The sequence below is a fragment of the Ranitomeya variabilis genome, chromosome 1 (assembly GCF_051348905.1).
Source record: "Ranitomeya variabilis isolate aRanVar5 chromosome 1, aRanVar5.hap1, whole genome shotgun sequence".
Classification (NCBI taxonomy): domain Eukaryota; kingdom Metazoa; phylum Chordata; class Amphibia; order Anura; family Dendrobatidae; genus Ranitomeya; species Ranitomeya variabilis.
Window position 1 is genome coordinate 475,115,090 of NC_135232.1, and position 22,425 is coordinate 475,137,514.

The 22,425-nt window shown below is 41.5% G+C and overlaps 1 protein-coding gene and 1 long non-coding RNA gene across 2 annotated transcripts in view; both read left to right on the forward strand.

The window, feature by feature from the left end:
- Window positions 1–22,425, forward strand: part of GNG10 (G protein subunit gamma 10) — a 63,606-nt gene that overhangs the window by 18,978 nt on the left and 22,203 nt on the right. The window contains exon 2 of the mRNA XM_077250980.1: window positions 20,005–20,163. Within this exon, the coding sequence (XP_077107095.1) occupies window positions 20,005–20,130 (126 nt within the window). The 3' untranslated portion in view covers window positions 20,131–20,163. The remainder of the gene's footprint in view (window positions 1–20,004; window positions 20,164–22,425) is intronic.
- Window positions 17,044–18,527, forward strand: LOC143791689 (uncharacterized). The gene is made up of 3 exons (XR_013219923.1): window positions 17,044–17,104; window positions 17,204–17,277; window positions 18,374–18,527. It is a non-coding gene; the product is annotated as an uncharacterized LOC143791689 (long non-coding RNA).

Here is a 22,425-nt window from a genome sequence, read left to right on the forward strand (position 1 = left end):
TGCTTGATTCGCACCAAATTATACGCCCCACGGAGATCAATCTTAGAGAACCACTTGGCCCCCTTTATACGAGCAAACAAATCAGTCAGCAGTGGTAACGGATATTGATATTTAACCGTGATTTTATTCAAAAGCCGATAATCAATACACGGCCTCAAAGAGCCATCTTTCTTAGACACAAAGAAAAAACCGGCTCCTAAGGGAGATGACGAAGGACGAATATGTCCCTTTTCCAAGGACTCCTTTATATATTCTCGCATAGCAGCGTGTTCAGGCACAGACAGATTAAATAAACGACCCTTAGGGTATTTACTACCCGGAATCAAATCTATGGCACAATCGCACTCCCGGTGCGGAGGTAGTGAACCAAGCTTGGGTTCTTCAAAAACGTCACGATAGTCAGACAAGAATTCAGGAATCTCAGAGGGAATAGATGATGAAATGGAAACCAAAGGTACGTCCCCATGAGTCCCTTTACATCCCCAGCTTAACACAGACATAGCTTTCCAGTCGAGGACTGGGTTATGAGATTGCAGCCATGGCAATCCTAGCACCAAAACATCATGTAGATTATACAGCACCAGAAAGCGAATAATCTCCTGGTGATCCGGATTAATACGCATAGTTACTTGTGTCCAGTATTGTGGTTTATTACTAGCCAATGGGGTGGAGTCAATCCCCTTCAGAGGTATAGGAGCTTCCAAAGGCTCCAAATCATACCCACAGCGTTTGGCAAAGGACCAATCCATAAGACTCAAAGCGGCGCCAGAGTCGACATAGGCGTCCGCGGCAATAGATGATAAAGAACAAATCAGGGTCACAGATAGAATAAACTTAGACTGTAAAGTGCTAATTGAAACAGACTTGTCAAGCTTCTTAGTACGCTTAGAGCATGCTGATATAACATGAGTTGAATCACCACAATAGAAGCACAACCCATTTTTTCGTCTAAAATTCTGCCGCTCGCTTCTGGACAGAATTCTATCACATTGCATATTTTCTGGCGTCTCCTCAGTAGACACCGCCAAATGGTGCACAGGTTTGCGCTCCCGCAGACGCCTATCGATCTGAATAGCCATTGTCATGGACTTATTCAGACCCGCAGGCACAGGGAACCCCACCATAACATCCTTAATGGCATCAGAGAGACCTTCTCTGAAAATCGCCGCCAGGGCGCACTCATTCCACTGAGTAAGCACAGACCATTTACGGAATTTTTGGCAGTATATTTCAGCTTCATCTTGCCCCTGAGATAGGGACATCAAAGCTTTTTCCGCCTGAAGCTCTAAATGAGGTTCCTCATAAAGCAACCCCAAGGCCAGAAAAAACGCATCCACATTGAGCAACGCCGGATCCCCTGGTGTCAATGCAAAAGCCCAATCTTGAGGGTCGCCCCGGAGCAAGGAAATTACAATCCTGACCTGCTGTGCAGGATCTCCGGCAGAGCGAGACTTCAGGGACAAAAACAATTTGCAATTATTTTTAAAATTTTGAAAGCAAGATCTATTCCCTGAAAAAAATTCAGGCAAAGGAATTCTAGGTTCAGACATAGGTGCATGAACAACAAAATCTTGCAAATTTTGTACCTTCGTGGCGAGATTATTCAAACCTGTAGCTACACTCTGAAGATCCATTTCAAACAGGTGAACACAGAGCCATTCAAGGATTAGAAGGAGAGAAAGAGAGGAAGGCTGCAGTATAGGCAGACTAGCAAGTGATTCAATTATGAGCACACTCAGAACTAGAGAAAAAAAAAAAAAAAAATTTCAGCAGACTTCTTTTTTCTCTCCTTTCTCAGCCAATAATTTAACCCTTTTTGGCCGGTCAAACTGTCATGATTCTCAATGGCTAGAGAACATAGCCCAGCATATATAAGAACTAGCTCTTGGAAGATGGAATCTAAACTGACCATGAACTAAACCTGCCGCACAATTAACAGTGGCCGGGTAGCGTGCCTACGTTTTATCCCTAGACGCCCAGCGCCAGCCGGAGGACTAACTAATCCTAGCAGAGGAAAATACAGTCCTGGCTCACCTCTAGAGAAATTTCCCCAAAAGGCAGACAGAGGCCCCCACATATATTGGCGGTGATTTTAGATGAAATGACAAACGTAGTATGAAAATAGGTTTAGCAAAATCGAGGTCCGCTTACTAGATAGCAGGAAGACAGAAAGGGCACTTTCATGGTCAGCTGAAAACCCTATCAAAACACCATCCAGAAATTACTTTAAGACTCTAGTATTAACTCATAACACCAGAGTGGCAATTTCAGATCACAAGAGCTTTCCAGACACAGTAACGAAACAGCAGCTGTGAACTGGAACAAAATGCAAAAACAAACAAGGACGAAAGTCCAACTTAGCTGGGAGTTGTCTAGTAGCAGGAACATGCAAAGAAAGGCTTCTGATTACATTGTTGACCGGCATGAAACTGACAGAGGAGCAAGGTTATATAGAGACTCCCACATCCTGATGGGAACAGGTGAACAGAGAGGATGATGAACACAAGTTCAATTCCACCAGTGGCCACCGGGGGAGCCCAGAATCCAATTTCACAACAATTGACCTTATGTGTCTTTCTTCAAGGAATGTTTTCACACTTTTTGCTCTATGGCAGAATGCATTATCATCTTGAAAAATGATTTCATCATCCCCAAACATCCTTTCAATTGACGGGATAAGAAAAGTGTCTAAAATATCAACATCAACTTGTGCATTTATTGAAGATGTAATGACAGCCATCTCCCCAGTGCCTTTACCTGACATGCAGCCCCATATCATCAATGAAATTTGCATGTTCTCTTCAGGCAGTCATCTTTATAAATCTCATTGGAATGGCACCAAACAAAAGTTCCAGCATCATCACCTTGCCCAGTGCAGATTCATGATTCATCACTGAATATGACTTTCATCCAGTCATCCACAGTCCACGATTGCTTTTCCTTAGCCCATTGTAACCTTGTTTTTTTTTGTTTAGGTGTTAATGATGGCTTTCGTTTAGCTTTTCTGTATGTAAATCCCATTTCCTTTAGATGGTTTCTTACAGTTCGGTCACAGACGTTGACTCCAGTTTCCACCTATTCTTTCCTCATTTGTTTTGTTGTGCATTTCCTGTTTTGGAGACATATTTCTTTAAGTTTCCGGTCTTAACGCTTTGATGTCTTCCTTGGTCTACCAGTATGTTTGCCTTTAACAACCTTCCCATGTTGTTTGTATTTGGTCCAGATTTTAAACACAGCTGACTGTGAACAACCAACATGATTTGCAAGATTGCATGATGATTTACCCTCTTTTAAGAGTTTGATAATCCTCTCCTTTGTTTCAATTGACATCTCTCATGTTGGAGCCATGATTCATGTCAGTAGACTTGGTGCAACAGCTCTCCAATGTGTGATTACTCCTTTTTAGATGCAGACTAACGAGCAGATCTAACTTGAGGCAGGTGATATTTTTGGGTATGAAAATCTACTGTGTGATTCCATAATTTTTTCCTCAGAATTGAGTGATTCCATAATTTTTCCCCTATCGTTGGTTAAAAAAAGTAACCATTACTGACTACCACATTTTTTGTTCTTGATTTCTTTTAGTGTTTCTTAAAGCCAAAAAGTTGCCATTTGAAATGACTTTAGTTTTGTGCCATGTCTGTGATCTGCTTTTTTTCTACAAAATTGAACAACTGAATGAACATCCTTCAAGGCCGGTGATTCCATAATTTTTGCCAGGGGTTGTATATAAGTTTAAATTTTTGTATTGAAGAACTGAAATAAGTTAACTTGTTGATGATGATACACTGTAGATTTTGCAAGTTTTCCCACTTACAAATAATGGAAAGGTCTGTAATTTTTATCATAGGTACACTTCAACTGTGACAAGCAGAATCTAAAAACAAAAACCAGAAAACCACCCTTATGATTTTAAAATAATTAAATTGTATTTTATTGCATGAAATAAGAATTTAGTCACCTACCAAACAGCAAGAATTCTAGCTCTCACAGACCTGTTAGTTTTTCTTTAAGAAGCCCTCCTACTCTGCACTCATTACTTGTATTAATTTCACGTGTTTGAACTTGTTAGCTGTATAAAATACACCTATCCACACATGCAATCACACTCAAATCTCTTCACCATGGCCAAGACCAAAGAGCTGTCTTAAGGACACCAGGGACAAAATTGTAGACCTGCCCAAGGCTGGGATGGGCTACAGGACAATAGGCAAGCAGCTTGGTGAGAAGACAACAACTGTTGGCACAATTATTAGAAAATGGAAGAAAGACAAGATGACTGTCAGTCTTCCTTCGTTTGGGGCTCCATGCAGGATCTCGCCTCGTGGGTTAAGGATGATTCTGAGAAAGTCCTGGAATCAACACAGAACTATATGGGAGGACCTGGTTAATGACCTGAAGAGAGCAAGGACCACAGTCTCAAATATTACCATTAGTAACTCTCTACACCGCCATGGATTAAAATCTTTCAGGGCATTCAATGTCTCCGTGCTCAAGCAAGCACATGTCCAGGCCTATTTGAAGTTTGCCAGTGACCATCTGGATGATCCAGAGGAGGTATGGGAGAAGGTCATATTGTCAGATGAGACCAACATAGAGCTTTTAGGTATCAACTTTATTCGCCGTGTTGGAGGAAGAAGGATGAGTAGTGTTGAGCATTCCGATACCGCAAGTATCGGGTATCGGACGATATTTGCTGTATCGGAATTCCGATACCGAGATCCGATACTTTTGTGATATCGGGAATCGGTATCGGGATCGATATTAATGTGTAAAATAAAGAATAAAAATAAAAAATATCGATATACTCACCTCTCCGACGCAGCCTGGACCTTACCGATGTAACCGGCATCTTCCGTTCCTAAGAATGAGCGCTTGAAAGACCTTAGATGACGTCTCGGCTTGTGATTGGTCGCGTGAGCGGTCACGTGACCGCCACGCGACCAATCACAAGCCGCAACATCATCTAAGGTCTTTCAAGCGCTTGAAAGACCTTACATGACGTCGCGGCTTGTGATTGGTCGCGTGGCGGTCACGTGACCGCTCACGCGACCAATCACAAGCCGCGACGTCATCTAAGGTCTTTCAAGCGCTCATTCTTAGGAACGGAAGATGCCGGTTACATCGGTAAGGTCCAGGCTGCGTCGGAGAGGTGAGTATATCAATATTTTTTATTTTTATTCTTTATTTTACACATTAATATGGATCCCAGGGCCTGAAGGAGAGTTTCCTCTCCTTCAGACCCTGGGAACCATACAGGATACCTTCCGATACTTGGTGTCCCATTGACTTGTATTGGTATCGGGTATCGGTATCGGCGATATCCGATACTTTTCGGGTATCGGCCGATACTATCCGATACCGATACTTTCAAGTATCGGACGGTATCGCTCAACACTAAGGATGAGTACAACCCCAAGAACACCATTCCAACCATGAAGCTTGTTGAGGGAAACATCACACTTTTCTACAAAGGGGACAGGATGCTGTATTGATGGGAGGATGGATAGTGTCATGTATCACGAGATTTTGGCCAACAACCTCTTTCCCTCAGAGCTCTGAAGATGGGTCGCTGCTGGGTCTTCCAGCATGACAATGAACCGAACCACACAACCAGGGCAACTAACTAGTGGCTTCGTAAGAAGCATTTCAAGGTCCTAGAGTGGCCTAGCCAGTCTCCAGACCTGAACTTAATAGAAAATCTTTGGAGAGAGCTGAAACTTAATGTTGCCCATCGACAGCCCTGACACCTGAAAAATCTGGAAAAGATCTGTATGGAGGAGTGAGTCAAAATCCTTGCCATAGTGTATGCAAATTTGATCAAGAACTACAGAAAAGTCTGACCTCTGTAATTACAAATAAAGGTTTCTGTACCAAATATTAACTTCTGTTTTTCTATTGTATCAATTATATATTTCTTGCAATGAAATGCAAATTAATTACACAATGTGATTTTTTTTGATTTTTTTTAAAGATTCTGTCTCTCACAGTTGAAGTGTACCTACGATAAAAATTACAGACCTATCCATTCTTTGTAGGTGGAAAAATTTTCAAAATCGGCAGTGTATCAAATGCTTATTTTCCCCATTGTATATACAGTATGAGCCCCCACATAATCCGCTATATATAGTATAAGCCTGCACATAAACCCCTATATATGGTATGGGCCCCACATAGCCCCTATATACAGCATAATACCACATATAGCCTACTATATACAGTACGATCATACACATAGCCCCTATATACAGTATGAGCCCACACATAGCCCTATATATAGTATGTGGCCACACATAGCCCCTATTAACAATGAGCCCACACATAGCCCCTATATACAGTATGAGCCCACATATAGCCCCTTATATACAGTATGAACCCACACATAGCCCCTATATACAGTATGTGCCTACACATAGCCCCTATATACAATATGTGCCCACACATAACCCCTATATATGGTATGCGCCCCACACAGCCCCCACAGTATAAACCCACACCCAGCCCCTTATATACAGTATGATCCCAATCATACCCCCTATATACAATTTATGACCACACATAGCCCCCTATATGCGTATGATCCACCACATAGACAACCTACAGTATTTCACAAAAGTAAGTACACCCCTCACATTTTTATTAATATTTAATTTCTTTTCAGATATGAGACTTTGATACAATGTAAAGTAGTCACTGTACAACCGTGTAAATTTGATGTGCCCTCTACATAACTCAACATGTAGCCATTAATGTCTAAACCACTGGCAACAAAAGTGAGTACACTCCTAAGTAAAAATTTCCAAATTGTGCCCAATGTGTCAATATTTTGTGTGGCCACCATTATTTACAACCGCTGCCTTAACTCTCTTGGGCATGGAGTTCACTAGAGCTTCACAGTTTGCCACTGGAATCCTCTTCCACTCCTCCATGATGACATCTTGGAGCTGGTGGATGAAGGAGACCTTGCGCACCTCCACCTTCCATTTGAACAGACCCCACAGAAGCTGAATCGGGTTTAGGTCTGGAGACATGCTTGGTCAGTTCAGCACCTTTACCCTCAGTTTCTTTAGCAAGGCAGGGGTGGTCTTGGAGGTTTGTTTGGGGTTGTTATTTTGTTGGAATACTGCCCTGCAACCCAGTTCACGAAGGGATGGGATCATGCTCTGCTTCATTATGTGTATGGTGGTATTCATGGTTCCCTTAATGAAGCTCCCCACAGCCCGTAGCCCTCATGCAGCCCAAACCATGACACTCACACCACCATGCTTGACTATAGGCAAGACACAGTTGTCTTTGTTCTCCTCATCTAGTTGCTCACATGCTTGACACTATCTGAACTAAATAAGTTTATCTTGGTCTCATCAGACCGCAGGGCATGGTTCTAGTAAGGCATGTCTTTAGTCTGCACGTCTTCAGCAAAGTGTTTGCGGACTTTCTTTTACATTATCTTTAAAAGACGCTTTCTTCTGGGACGAAAGCCATGCAGTCCAATGAGATGCAGTGTGCAGTGGCGCATGGTCTGATCACTGAAAGGCTGACCCCCCCCCACCCCGGTAACGTCTGAAGAAATGTCGGCAGCACTATTTTGAAAAGACAAGCTCTAGATATGATGCTGAATATGTACACTCAATTTCTTTGGTCGACCATGGCAAAGCCAGTTCTGAGTGGAGCCTGTCTTGTTAAACCGCTGTATGGTTTTGACCACCATGCTACAGCTCAGTTTCAAGGTGTTGGCAATCTTATTATAGGCCATCTTTATCTACAGAAACAATTCTTTTTTTCAGATCTTAAGAGAGTCCTTTGCCATGAGGTACCATGTAGAACTTCCAATGACCAGTATTAGGGTAAGTTCAAACTAGGCGTTTTTCAGCATTTTTTTTTTCTTCAGCAAAACCTGATCTCTTGGTGGGAAAGAAGCTGCTGAAAAAAGCAGGTTTTACTTGATTTTTCTTGCGATTTTGTTGCCTTTTTTTGGCATGCTAGATTTGTCTCTTGTAGATGCCAATAAAGTTTAGTGCAAAAAAAAGTCCTATTCTACAGAATCAGGTTTTGGCACATAAAAATGTAGCAAAACCTGAAACCTGCATTTTTCCTGCAGATTTTCACCACCCTTCATGTCAATCTGTGAAAAACGCAGAAAAACATGAAAGTGACATGCTCTATTGTGCAAAAAACCATGCAAAACTCTAAATACTGATGGCAAAAAAGCAAGGTGTGTGCATGAGATTTCTGAAATCTCATAGACCTAGCTGGTACTGTAAAACACAGCCAAAAATTTGCTGAAAAAATGCGTAGTATGATCATATCCCTGGAGTATGAGGGCGATAATACGAAATTTTACACACCTGCTCCCTATCCTCACCTGAGACTTTCTAACACTAATGAGTCACATAACATCGGTAAGGGAAAATGGCTAATCGGGCATAATTTGGGATATTTTCACTTAGGGATGAACTCACTTTTGCTGCCAGTGGTTTATACATTGACTGTTGTGATGAATCCGCATCTCGCCACCCCGCCTCACAATTACGTCATATGTATCACATAATGCAGTCTTCCCCCTTTCACCAACGTGATGGTCTGCACCCCCTGAGCAATATAAGGTAGCTTGGTATAGTTTTACACAGACCCCCCCATTCACACGGGCACAGGGAGGTACGGGGAGTGAGATGATGTGGCCTACTCAGTCACTGACGTGACACCATACTCGCTCACATTCCTGACAGGCTGAGAGGCCCCTTTCACTAGCACTAGTGAAACAGAGCTGCTTGTCCAGTAGGACTGCCACCAGTTCCCCAATAGATATAAACCCGGTCCGTTAACTGGATTATATCGGGCCAGAAGCAAGCCCCGGTAGCATGGAAAGTTAAACCGAAAAATCGACATGTGGATCAAGATAAAAGAGCAGCCCAGGATTAAATTATATATTTAATTACATTAAGGGCACACTAGACAATACACTATATACATAAATACATAAATATACAATGGTCAGATATGCATATACTGATAGTGTTAGAACAAAAGATATAAGCAGAAGGATCATGTCAATATCCGGGTGATTATGTGTGTTCTGGGCCACAGGGGGCATGGGCTGCCAACTGGCTCCTATGTCCTGCACAGCACATTACTCGACGTAGCCCTCACTGTCAAAGTGGGCCACCTACATAACAGAAAGAGCCCACATGGCATTACAATAGTCTTTATCCCCTGTGGGTCACTCCCCTCCTGTTTTCTGAGCTGACCCTAAATTCCTTCCCCTTGCCTCCGCAGCTAAAAACTCCAAAACGTAAAATGGGTCATAATTCCTTAATAGATGGTCCTAGGGAGGCGGTTTTAGCTCTATCGGATCTGTCCAGGCCCCTGCTACACGGTAAGACCAAACACAGCTTTGCTATCTAATTTTTACTGACTGTTCCATATACCTCCATACCCCTGGGTTCGAGAACAGGTTGAAACCTAGGCGGGCATTCAGCATGTTCTGGTGATCTCGGAAATATACATGTTGTACGGCTATGACGTATTTTATCGCCATAACTCATGGAATTATGTTTCTGGAACATTTTAGAAGGTGTCTGCAGCTTCAGCAGAACTCTATATTTCAAGCATACCTTTGTTCTGCTCTGAGCTGGTCAAGGTGTGAGATCTGTCACTCACAGCTTTTGAGGCTTGGCCCCCCTGCAGAGCTATGTTCCAGCTTTCTCATACAGCTGCAAGCTGAAGGGGGTTTTATGATCCAATGCCAGATAGGATACATATGATTGACATGAAATTATATCTCCAATATTCTTCACAGCTGTGTGTTGAGTTATTTAGAGGGCACAACAAATTTAGACTGTTAAACAAGCTGTACACGGACTACTTTACATTGTATAAAAGTGTCATATCTTCAGTGTTGTCCCATGAACAGATATAATTAAAATATTTACAAAAATGTGAGGGGTGTATTTACTTTTGTGATATACTCTATATACAGGTTGAGCGACCACATAGCTCCCCCATATACAGACCCACATTCCACACACATTCACACATATAAAAACAAACACACCTCTCCCGTTCCCCCAGCTCTCTGCTCCGCTCTTTGCAGTTGCGATGTAGTGACGTTATCACATCTGGTGTCTCAGTCGCTGGGCCTGATTTGTGGAAGAAGGAGCCGGTGGCTCCCTTCTCTACCATTATATTTAGCGGGAAAATGAGCGGCCTCATGGTGCTACCCGTGGGCCACTGTTGTCAACTCTTCAGTTGTATCGGTCCACAAGCCAGACTGGACCAGCCAGAGGGCCAGATGTGGCCCACCGGCTGCACTTTGGTAGACAGTCTGTACATTTTTGGACAGTCCTACATTTTGATACAGGAAAGATATATATCTTGGTACCATGTTAGCCAGTGACTGGCTGGACAATCCTAAAAATACAGGACATTTTGCAGTGTCTGTGAAAAAAAAATGTGATTTAATTTATTTTTTAAGCAGTTGATACTTAAACAGGTTGTTGTGTGTACAACTATATTCTTTTACAGCTGTAGACTGTATTTGTAAAGTTTATATCTCCATTTCCTTTCTTTGCCTCTAAATCGCCTTCTAAAGTACGATATGAGCTATATTTACTGTATCACGCGCTGGCGCGAGCATCCGAGTTGTCCTCTCCGTCTGTGAGACAATTGGGGCATTGTGTGCAGGGTCCAGCCTGCAGGCGGTGGGTGTGCTGAATAATGCATGCCTCTATTTACTCAATGTTTCGCTCCTGTGTTTCCAAGCTATTGATTTTGCATGCCCTGTAGAAGAAACCAAACCGTCTGCCAGCTAGATCAGCTGTGAACCCAGATAGTGAAATGATTGGTAATGATAATGGGAGCTTATCCTTACGAGAAACTGCCAGTGAGATATTATCTGCTCACATGATACTCTGCGACATAAGGGGTCTGTGCGGCCATGCTTCCATGGTGTCATATGCAGGAGAAGTAAACGTATCATTGGCTAGAAATAGATATGTCACTATCTACTATCTACCGCAGCCGTACTTACACATCACGGTTTAATTTACAGAAAGGTTTTATCACTCTCTATTAGGAAACTCTGCAACTTTCCAATACACAACAGGACAGAAAAACGTTCCACATAGTGTTAGGGAAGAGGTGTCTAACATCCCGAGTGACTGCCTAAGAGTCCCACTCTGATGGTGGGAAGTCACAAAGATGTCATCGTATTAGGGTATGTGCACATGATCTTAGTCAAAACCACTTCAGGATACATCCAGCGGACATTCCCCTAAAGTGGCTCCTTTGCCGGCATCTTTTTATCTGTATGTTAAACTATAAGCAGTGAATGGCTTTCCCATAGAATGACCATGCTACTTTTTTAACCATTTCATGGTTTACCAACCCTAAATTGGTTAAAAGAAGTAATAAAAGTCTGAACATGGGCAGAGAATTGTCGTTTTTACATTGCTGTGCATTATATGCGGATTAATAATGGCGCATTTTCCGGCAGGTTCCAGGTGAAATTGTTCTGAAAAGGGATAACCACTAAATGTTCAGCCCCAATGAAATAATAAAGCCTATACTCACCTCCCACGCCAGCACTGTTCCTGTGGTGGCGGCACTCGTTCTCCCCGGGGCTGTAATGTGGTGAAAACTCATCTATGGAGATTTGTCTCCACATTTTTTTTTTTTAGAAAATTTATGGAAATATTCTATAAATGAGTTCTGCTTGGCTTATGTGGTGGAAAATGAGATGTAGGAGCTTTATAAATCTGGTGTTTAGCCTAAAAGTCATGTTTTTCAAAGACATCTATGACAGACTGATGTATATTAATAAATGTACTCTACTATTTCAAACTGATGGTATAATATAATATATTTTTTCAATATTATGATCTTTATTGAAAAAAAAATAGTAATCTTACAATTCTCACACCAGCCGCTGGGGATTTTTTAGACTCCTACTTACTGTCCTTTCGAGAAGAGTTTACAGGAGTTTTCTTTTAATAAGAGACAGGATTACTATGTCAGGTAACACCTCTATACACCACTGATAACACAGGATCCACAAGTTACAATAGTTCCTTTTTCAGTGATCCTTGCCCAGGCTGAATAGACAATTCAGTACAAAAGATAAGTTCTGGATCTAACCATTGTGATTATGTGCATGTGTTGTTTCCTGAAACAACAGGAAGTTAGGAGTCCAAAAAGTCCCCAGTGGTCAGTGTGAAAGATGCATGATTTATGTTTTTTATTTTGTTAATAAAAATTGTGATACGATTAAAAAATGCCAAAGTTAAAAAAATAAAATTAGCACAAAAACTAATTTAATATGTAGGTAATTTCTGATGATGACTTCACTTTAAAGGGGTTGTCAAGTGCATTTAAGTCATCGGTATCAGATTGGTTGAGGACAAACACCCAGCACCCTGCCTATCAGCTGTTAAAGCCTCTGGCAGCAGTCTGTGTCAATGCTTAGTGAATTTGAATACTGCACCTCCGTACTCTAGTAGCTGGAGTTGGGTACATTGGCCATACCCATCAGCTGACACCAAACAATGTGATGGAGTTGCGGTGCTCCAGTTCCTATTATGTCTACATCCAGCTGCTGCTACTACTGGTCCTATATTGATGACCTATCTTAAAGTAAGGTTATTAGTACAAAGTACTACTGTAGTCTGGACTCTTCTACTACCTGTAGGTGAGCAAAAAATGGAGGGGATTGATGAGTGAGGCAGGGTATATAGACACGACATTTATTTACAGATCATTGGCAGATCCACCGAACGTAAGGAGTATCTGCTGCTAATCTGGTGTGTCTGATCACCAAAGACATCAGATTGTCATCAGATTTTACAAAATTTATCTGGATCTGATGAATATCTTAATTCTATGGCCAGCTCAACCCAACCTGCTCAGGCTAAACTGGTCACTTCATTGGATCAGTAGGAATAACATTGGGACCTATAGGTGTGCAAAGAAGCTGGATACACAAATCATATTTTATCATAACATTTTCAAAATATTATATATTTTAGACCCAATGAAAAAATAAAAGCATTGTTGTCGAAGTGGAGGACATGGTGCATATCTATACAGTGGAAACTAAACTGGGCACCATTTTTTGTTACCATTGTGTTTTTTATGTCTGTCTTATATTTCTAACAACCTTTCCACCAACACTTGTAATACAATGGTGGTGTCTGTAAGGGGGTACGTCTTGTACCAGTTTACAATGTCTGTGGAAAGATAGAATGGCGCCAACCATGGCTGCGTCTCTCCCCCATAAGACCAATAGGGTTACCTTTATGATGTGTTTATCCCTCTTTGTATGAATTTGGCTTTCCAATATTGTAGTTTTCCCACGTACCTCACCCTAGTATATTTGGCTCGGGGTGTTTAAGACCAATTAAATCGCAAGGTAGAGAACACTGCAAAATTGATGGCATTATTACAGGAATGAAGAACTGTTCCCTTTGGATAAAATGTTTCCTGCGTGAAACTATAATTAGAAACATTGGACATATAAAACGAAGCGTAAATGCTGTGCACCGAGCAGGTCACCACAAACAACTATTGCACATGAATGATTTCTGCTCTGTGTATTTCCTTGCACACTTCCAGCATCGCTAAGTAAACACTGATTTCCCGCCTGGATCTGCAGTGCGTGGGAGAGTGCAGAAATAGTGTCGGCACTGCTCCATGCCAGTGTGATTGGTACTGCAGCTTGGCAGGTGGGTGGAAGACCAAGTGGGTGGCACTGCTGTATTGTTATGTACAGACAACTGCTGAACTGTTCAGTTTGTTAAAGAAACAAACTCCGGATTTTGGGGAAATGCCTCTGCAGGTTTTGATGCTCTTTTTGTAACTAAATCTAGAAGTGGATATAAACGGAATGAGAAATAATAAAGTTTTTGCAGGACTTTAATACTGATAGGTCATTAATATCAAAAGGGTGGTCCCGAAACCACCACAATTAAAGGGAATCTGTCAGCAGTTTTTTGCTACCTCATCAGGCAAAGAGAAGCTGAATCCAACGATGTATCACTTAGATTACTGGGTGCAGCCGTTCTGACACAATCAGAGCTTTTAGATTTAGAATGAAGCAGAGCTGAGAAAGCTAGCCCCGCCCCCACCAGGCTGTGTATATACAATGTCTCTAACCTTGAGGTGCCTATTACAGGAGGGAGCAGAATCAGACTTGCAAGAGCTTGCCAGCTAGTCACAGTAAGGATAATCTCAAGGTCATAAAATCGTCCCTGTAAATAAACAACAGCATACAACTTGACCTGTTACACATCCTTGAATTCTGTGTTTTAACCCCTACCACATGCTATCCTCAGATTACCCTGCAAAACCCTGCTGACCTACTTACTGATCACTAAGGGTTCAACTGCTGTGACCGTCAACAATCATGAGAATGGGGCTTGGAATTCCAACAACAGGACAAAGCCCCAATTGTAATGGAGCAGAGGTGCTTGTCCTCTCCATATATTGTCTACAGGACTGGCAAAAATAGTAAAGCGCTGTGTTTGGCAGTTCCAAAGATGATGATTAGGTGGAGGCCGAACATAATCACCTCTCATTCAAGACTGACCTGTTTTTAGGAGGCTGAGCCCTATTCTTGGAATCACTGAAAGAATACTCCTTTAAAGGGGTTGTCTACTTTGTTTAATTTGCAAATGTGTAGGGATTAGGGATGATCAAATAGCTTCAGATAAGTGCTTATCTGAATAGTTATAGCGCTTCCCGAATAGCTGCCTCGGTAACCTGGAGCGCTCCCGATGGTCAGTTGTTCGGAGCCGCGGCTGCATATGTCGTGTGACAGTAACAACACATGCATGGAGAGCCTGTTTGTTGGGTTCTCCATGCATGTGTTGTGACTGTCACACAGCCGCAACACTTGCAGCCTCGGCTCTGAACAACTGATCATCGGAAGCGCTCCATGTTACCGAGGCAGCTATTCGGGAAGCGCTATAACTATTTGGATAAACACTTATCTGAAGCTATTTGATCATCCCTAGTAGGGATATGATTTTGTGGTACTTAGTAATATACAGTGGGGAAAATAAATATTTGATACACTGCTGATTTTGCAAGTTTTCCCACCTACAAAGAAAGGAGAGGTCTGTAATCTTTATCATAGGTACACTTCAACTGTAAGAGACAAAATCTTAAAATAAAAACAGAAAATCACATTATATGATTTTTAAATAATTAAATTGCATTTTATTGCATGAAATAAGTATTTGATCACCTACCAACCAGCAAGAATTCTGGCTCTCACAGACCGTTTAGGTTTTCTTTAAGAAGTCCTCCTACTCTGCACTCATTACCTGTATAATTTTTTACCTGTTTGAAGTCGTTACCTGTATAAAAGACACCTGTCTACACAATCACACTTCAACCTCTTCACCATGGCCAAGATCAAAGAGCTGTGTAAGGACACCGGGGACAAAATTGTAGACCAGCACAAAGCTGAGATGGACTGAGGCAACAACCGTTGACTTAATTATTAGAAAATGGAAGAAACACAAGCTTCACAAGACTGTCAATCTTCGTTAGTTTGTGGCTCCATGCAAGATCTCTCCTTGTGGGGTAAGGATGATTGAGAAAGGCCAACAGTCAGCTCAAAATTATACGGGAAGACCTGCTCATGCCAGCACATGACCAGGCCCATTTGAAGTTCACCAGTGATCACCTGTATTATTCAGAGGAGGCATGGCAGAAGGTCATGTGGTCGGAGGAGATCAAAATAGAACTTTTTGTTATCAATTTCACTCACTGTGTTTAAGAAGGATGAATACAACCCCAAGAACACTGTCCCAACCGTGAAGCATGGTGGCGGGAGCATCATACTTTGGGGGGTGCTTTTCTGCAACTAGGGGTTATGCCATTGTAACTTACGTTACATTCACAAGCCAAAAACTGGCTACAGACTGTTCTTTGAAGGCAGGCACAAAAAGGAGTGAATGTACTGTATATAGTACATTAAACTATTGTCAATAGATAATATTGAAGAATCACCGCACTAAACTGAGGCTCGAGCGATAATGAATTATTGTAGTTGATATCAGCAATTATTGATATTGTACAGCACTTACTTACATTGTTGCTGCTGTTGTGGTGTATGCCTAGGGGACCCCTGTAAGTAAAGAGTTGCCCTCGGCTGCAGCGGCTTGCTAATATAAAAGTAGAATATACAAGATGTTAAATGGATGTACTAATTTGGTTGTGGCCTGCAAAATAAATTGCCAGGGGTATTGGTATAATACACTTACTTTTTGAAAATATGTAGGCTGCACATAAAGCGATGTTAAGTGGGATTAGTGTTTGATTTCAATGGTGTGATGAACCAGTACTAGTAGACAATAGAGTAAAAATCCCATCAGTTATTTAGATTCTTCCATTAACCTCACCCACAACCATCCAAAAAAGCACAAATTGGTGTCAATTGGCACTCTCCAGTTTCCACTCAGGTGAGCAAATGCAGGGAAATCAGAAGAGTAGTCCAATGGATGCGGTATTATTTGTACTGCTCTATGAGCACAGCGACTTGTAATTGGATTTGCGCCAGAGTCCGAGGTTCCTGGGCGGTAGTATACCAGCGAGTAACAAGAAACCACCAGCGCCTCGCATGCCCCGGCCGGAAGCAACGCTGAGGACACGGCGTGGAGATTAGGGCGGAGCTAGTGTGACGTCACAAATAGCAGGGACGGGTGCGCGAGAGAGACAAGCTGCCAACGCATTTCAAGGGGTGGCTCCCCTCTTTGTCAGGGTTAGCTATTTGTGTCGTCACACTAGCTCCGCCCTAATCACCACGCCGTGTCCTCAGCGTCCGATTACAAGTCGCTGTGCTCATAGAGCAGTACAAATAATACCGCATCCATTGGACTACTCTTCTGATTTCCCTGCATTTGCTCACCTGAGTGGAAACTGGTGAGTGCCAATTGACACCAATTTATGCTTTTTTGGATGGTTGTTGGTGAGGTTAATGGAAGAATCTAAATAACTGATGGGATTTTTACTCTATTGTCTACTAGTACTGGTTCATCACACCATTGAAATCAAACACTAATCCCACTTAACATCGCTTTATGTGCAGCCTACATATTTTCAAAAAGTAAGTGTATTATACCAATACCCCTGGCAATTTATTTTGCAGGCCACAACCAAATTAGTACATCCATTTAACATCTTGTATATTCTACTTTTATATTAGCAAGCCGCTGCAGCCGAGGGCAACTCTTTACTTACAGGGGTCCCCTAGGCATACACCACAACAGCAGCAACAATGTAAGTAAGTGCTGTACAATATCAATAATTGCTGATATCAACTACAATAATTCATTATTGCTCGAGCCTCAGTTTAGCGCAGTGATTCTTCAATATTATTTACTGGTTAATCTGTCTAACAGGGTCCTGCACAGAACCTGTTTTTTACCACCCGCTGCTTCTGTGGCCCCCGTCTTATCATCTTCAGGTGACTAAGCGCCAGTGTATAACATTTTTATATTCTTATTTTCAATAGATTTCAACACAGTTTGATTTTTCAACAATAAAATTAAATACAAAATACGGTGTTATTACTTGGTAAGTTACGTTACAAAAAAAGGAAAGGCAATTGTCCTTCATGAGTCTGACAAATTTTCTGTTCTGGTAAACGGGAGAAGCACTATTTTTATTGTATTAAAACACGATAGTCCCAGCAACTTTAAAAAATGTATTTTAACCTCTCAAGTTAAAAGCAACAGTTTTTATTACAAGAAATATAGATAACTTACCTTACCGCACAGTATAGTAACTTTTGTTACTAAGCTGATGGTAACTTACGTTACAGTAAGTTACCATCAAATGGATTAAACTTATTGTAAGGTAAGTTACCCTCATCTTTGTAACGTAAGTTACTGTGTATTGTGTTGTAACGTAAGCTACCATGGAATGACCCAATGGGGACAGGACAAATGCACCGTATTTAAGGCAGGATGGAGTCATGTATCACGAGATTTTGGCCAACAACCTCCTTTCCTCAATAAACGCATTGAAGATGGGTTGTGGCTGGGTCTTCCAGCATGAAAATTATCTGAAACACACAGCCAGGGCAACTAAGGAGTGGCTCCCTAAAAAGCATTTCAAGGTCCTGGAGTGGCCTAGCCTTTGGAGGTTGCTGAAACTCAATATTACCCACCTCTGTAATTGCAAACAAAGGTTTCTGTACCAAATATTAAGTCCTGTTTTTCTATTGTATCAAATATATATTTCATGCAATAAAATGCAATTTAATTATGTAAAAATCATACAATGTGATTTTCTGGTTTTCATTTTAAGATTCTGTCTCTCACATTTGTAGTGTACCTACGATAAGAATTACAGACCTCTCAATTCTTTATAGGTGGGAAAACTTGCAAAATCGTCAGTGTATTAAATACTTATTTTCTCCACTGTGTAAGTATTACAGATACTCCTACTGTACTTTTTACTGCTGCCTTTCTCATCAACTCCACCGCTCTCCTGTTCTTAAAATGACAGTTGATGGAGGAGCATGTGACCAGAACCCATCCATCATCCTCCTCCAATTGAAAGACACAGCACATGAGAAAATGTTTTTTTTCAGTTGGAAGCGGCTTGTTGACAGGACTGATCTCTTGCTGCTCCATTAGTTGTCATTTTCAGAAAAGTAAATATAAATGTAGGGTAGTCTGGGGCTTGTTGTTACATTTTCAGCTACATACAGGGTGTAATTTACAGGCAGCAGTGAAGGGAAACAATATTGTAGCCCACTCTACACATTCACAGGCTAAGCATGACAGCAATCACCTGGGCACTGGATATTATGGGAATAATGTGACTCCTCAGTGCTGCACCCCACCCATATGACGGGAAAAGAAGTGGTGTAATGTGATTATGTTTTTTCCTGAACAGATTCTTCTTTACTTGGATGAAATCCATGCACATATGTCCTGTGTATGGGTTTAATCTAAATAAAGAAGAATCTGGTTGTGAATCTGGACCATTTCTCCATTTATTGTTTATCTGGGCTGTGGCAGAGCCGTTGTCCGAGCTCCGAGTGGAAGGGGTCAAAGTCAGTGGTGAGCTGGAATCTACGTTATTGTAATGTGATTATAACATCATTTTCTCCTTTCAAAGCTACACCCTGGACATTATTGGAAAGATTATAACAAGCCTTAGATGGCCTCAACTTCACTTAGATAGCTAATTGTGAGTTCCCTTTAAACATCAGAATAGTGTGTGATTAGAATTTAATAGTTAGTTTTGAGATTGTGAAGCTCAGCCTTTCACTAAGCAAGTTCCCATAATCTATTTTAACCACAAGGAAGCAATTACTCCTGGAAAGTATAATATTAGCTTGTGGGAAACCAGCAGTATTTTACTGAGAAAGTCTAACTACCACCCATACAAGACTATGATTCTGCAGACATTTATTTACTGGGTATCATGGAATGAACGCGCCATGAGGCCATTTTCTGTTGTGTATCCAGTTTACATTTTTAGCGACTTTTTTTTTTAATTCTTAAAATCAGTGTATTGGCCCATTTAGATGAGCCAATAATCAGGGAGTGAGCAGTCTATCTAACCCAACCGGCAACCATCCGATGAACAAGCAAAACAATCGTTAAACAGATGCAATTTTAAAAAAAAATCCTACTTAAAAATCGTTATAGTTGTGAACAGGGGATATGCTTCCAATTACATAATTTTGTATAACGAGCAATTATTTTATTAATCATTCTTGGCCCATAGAATGTTTCTTCCGTCTGCCTAAATAAGCCAGTAAGTGACCATCAATCTTCTTGTTTATAGCCAATTAATGGTCTTTTAATGGCCTGGATCTAAATTAACCTTTCCACTTGTGATACTTGCAGGAAACTGATCAACCTCTCTTATGTGCTGGCTATGTATATCAAGTCCTTAACAGTCCTTCCAGTTTTAGTGAGCATCACAGTTTGTTGTCTGTAGGAGAAGTTCCCATCCGTTTATTATATTTTTGTCTTTTTTTTGCAGGTTTCTCAAGCAGCAGCGGAGCTTCAACAGTATTGTATGCAGAATGCCTGTAAGGATGCTCTGCTAGTTGGGATGCCCGCAGGGAGTAATCCATTCCGTGAGCCTAGGTCATGTTCACTCTTGTAAGACAGCAGTTGACATGCTTGATCACTGATTGATGTAAGTATAACCTAAAACTGCTGACAGTGACCACTATCAGGGGCAATGCCGTTAGGTTACAGAAGTAATAGTCACATCCAAGCCATGCAGAATGTCCCTCAAAGCGAGACACAAGGACCCATTACACATCTTGCAGTATGGCAAAGGATGTTCAAGTTGCACTTCTGCATACATCAGTTTTCTATCATTGATTTGCTCCACAATACTACTGAAAATTTCCTGCCCAGTCATAGTAGAAAGGATTTACATAGATTCCTTTATTTATACAAATATGATGCCACTAAAATCTTTGGTAACACAGTACAACGTGTGAAAACTTTGCAAGATTTGGACCGGGCCCCCCCATCTTGATTATATACAGTTGAAACCAGAAGTTTACATGCACTATATATGCATGTTTTTCTCAGTATGTGACATGAAGTCAGAATAAACCTTTCCTGTTTTAAGTTAATTAGGATTACTATAATTATTAATATTTGCCAAATGCCAGAATAATGAGGGAAAGAGAATGTTTTAAGGCATTTTTATTACTTACTGCAAAGTCAAAAGTCTACATACACTAAGAGTACTATGCCTTTAAATAATTCTGGACTGACCATATCGTGATATTAAGTGTTTGGAAGCTTCTGATCAACTTGCTGCTAGAGTACAGGGTATTTCCGATTATATTGTTCAGACTCCGGTTTTAGAGCATAGAATTCCAACTCCTGATTTGTTTTTTGGGAATAGGTCCAAATTTCTGAGCTTTAAAAATAACTGTAAACTGTTTTTTGCTCTGAAACGCCGTTCCTCTGGTGATCCCATCCAGCAGGTTAAAATTGTTATATCTCTGCTGCGTGGTGACCCCCAGGATTGGGCATTTGCCCTGGAACCTGGGAATCCTGCGTTGCTTAATGTAGACACCTTTTTTCAGGCGCTTGGGTTATTGTATGACGAACCTAATTCAGTGGATCATGCTGAGAAGACCTTGTTGGCCCTGTCTCAGGGTCAAGAAGCGTCAGAATCATATTGCCAGAAGTTTAGAAAATGGTCTGTACTGACTAAATGGAATGAGGATGCCTTGGCGGCAATCTTCAGAAAGGGTCTTTCTGAATCCGTTAAAGATGTTATGGTGGGGTTCCCCACGCCTGCTGGTCTGAGTGATTCTATGTCTCTGGCCATTCAGATTGATCGGCGCTTGCGCGAGCGCAGAGTTGTGCACACTATGGCATTGTCTTCCGAGCGCAGTCCTGAGCCTATGCAGTGTGATAGGATAGTGTCTAGAGCTGAACGACAAGGATTCAGACGTCAGAATAGGTTGTGTTTTTACTGCGGCGATTCTGCTCATGTTATTTCTGATTGCCCTAAGCGTACCAAGAGAATCGCTAGTTCTGTTACCATCAGTACTGTACAACCTAAATTTCTGTTATCTGTGACCCTGATCTGCTCATTATTGTCATTTTCTGTCATGGCATTTGTGGATTCAGGCGCCGCTCTAAACTTAATGGACTTAGAATTTGCCAGACGTTGTGGTTTCCCCTTGCAGCCTTTGCAGAGTCCTATTCCTTTGAGGGGCATTGATGCTACACCGTTGGCTAAAAATAAACCTCAGTTTTAGACACAGCTGACCATGTGCATGGCGCCAGCCCATCAGGAAGATTGTCGTTTTCTGGTGTTGCATAATTTGCATGATGCTATTGTGCTGGGTTTCCCATGGTTACAGGTGCATAATCCGGTATTAGATTGGAAATCTATGTCTGTGACTAGTTGGGGTTGTCAGGGGGTTCATGGTGACGTTCCTTTGATGTCAATTGCCTCCTCTCCCTCTTCTGAAATTCCTGAGTTTTTGTCAGATTTCCAGGATGTATTCAATGAGCCCAAGTCCAGTTCCCTTCCACCGCATAGGGACTGTGATTGTGCTATTGACTTGATTCCAGGCTGTAAGTTCCCTAAGGGCCGACTTTTCAACCTGTCTGTGCCAGAACATATCGCCATGCGGAGCTATGTTAAGGAGTCCTTGGAGAAGGGGCATATTCAGCCATCTTCTTCACCATTGGGAGCAGGTTTTTTTTTTTGTTGCCAAAAAAGATGGCTCCTTGAGACCCTGTATTGATTATCGCCTCTTGAATAAGATCACGGTCAAATTCCAATACCCTTTGCCTTTGCTTTCTGATCTGTTTGCTAGGATTAAGGGGGCTAGTTGGTTTACTAAGATTGACCTTCGAGGGGCATATAATCTTGTTCGTATTAAGCAGGGTGACGAATGGAAAACTGCGTTTAATA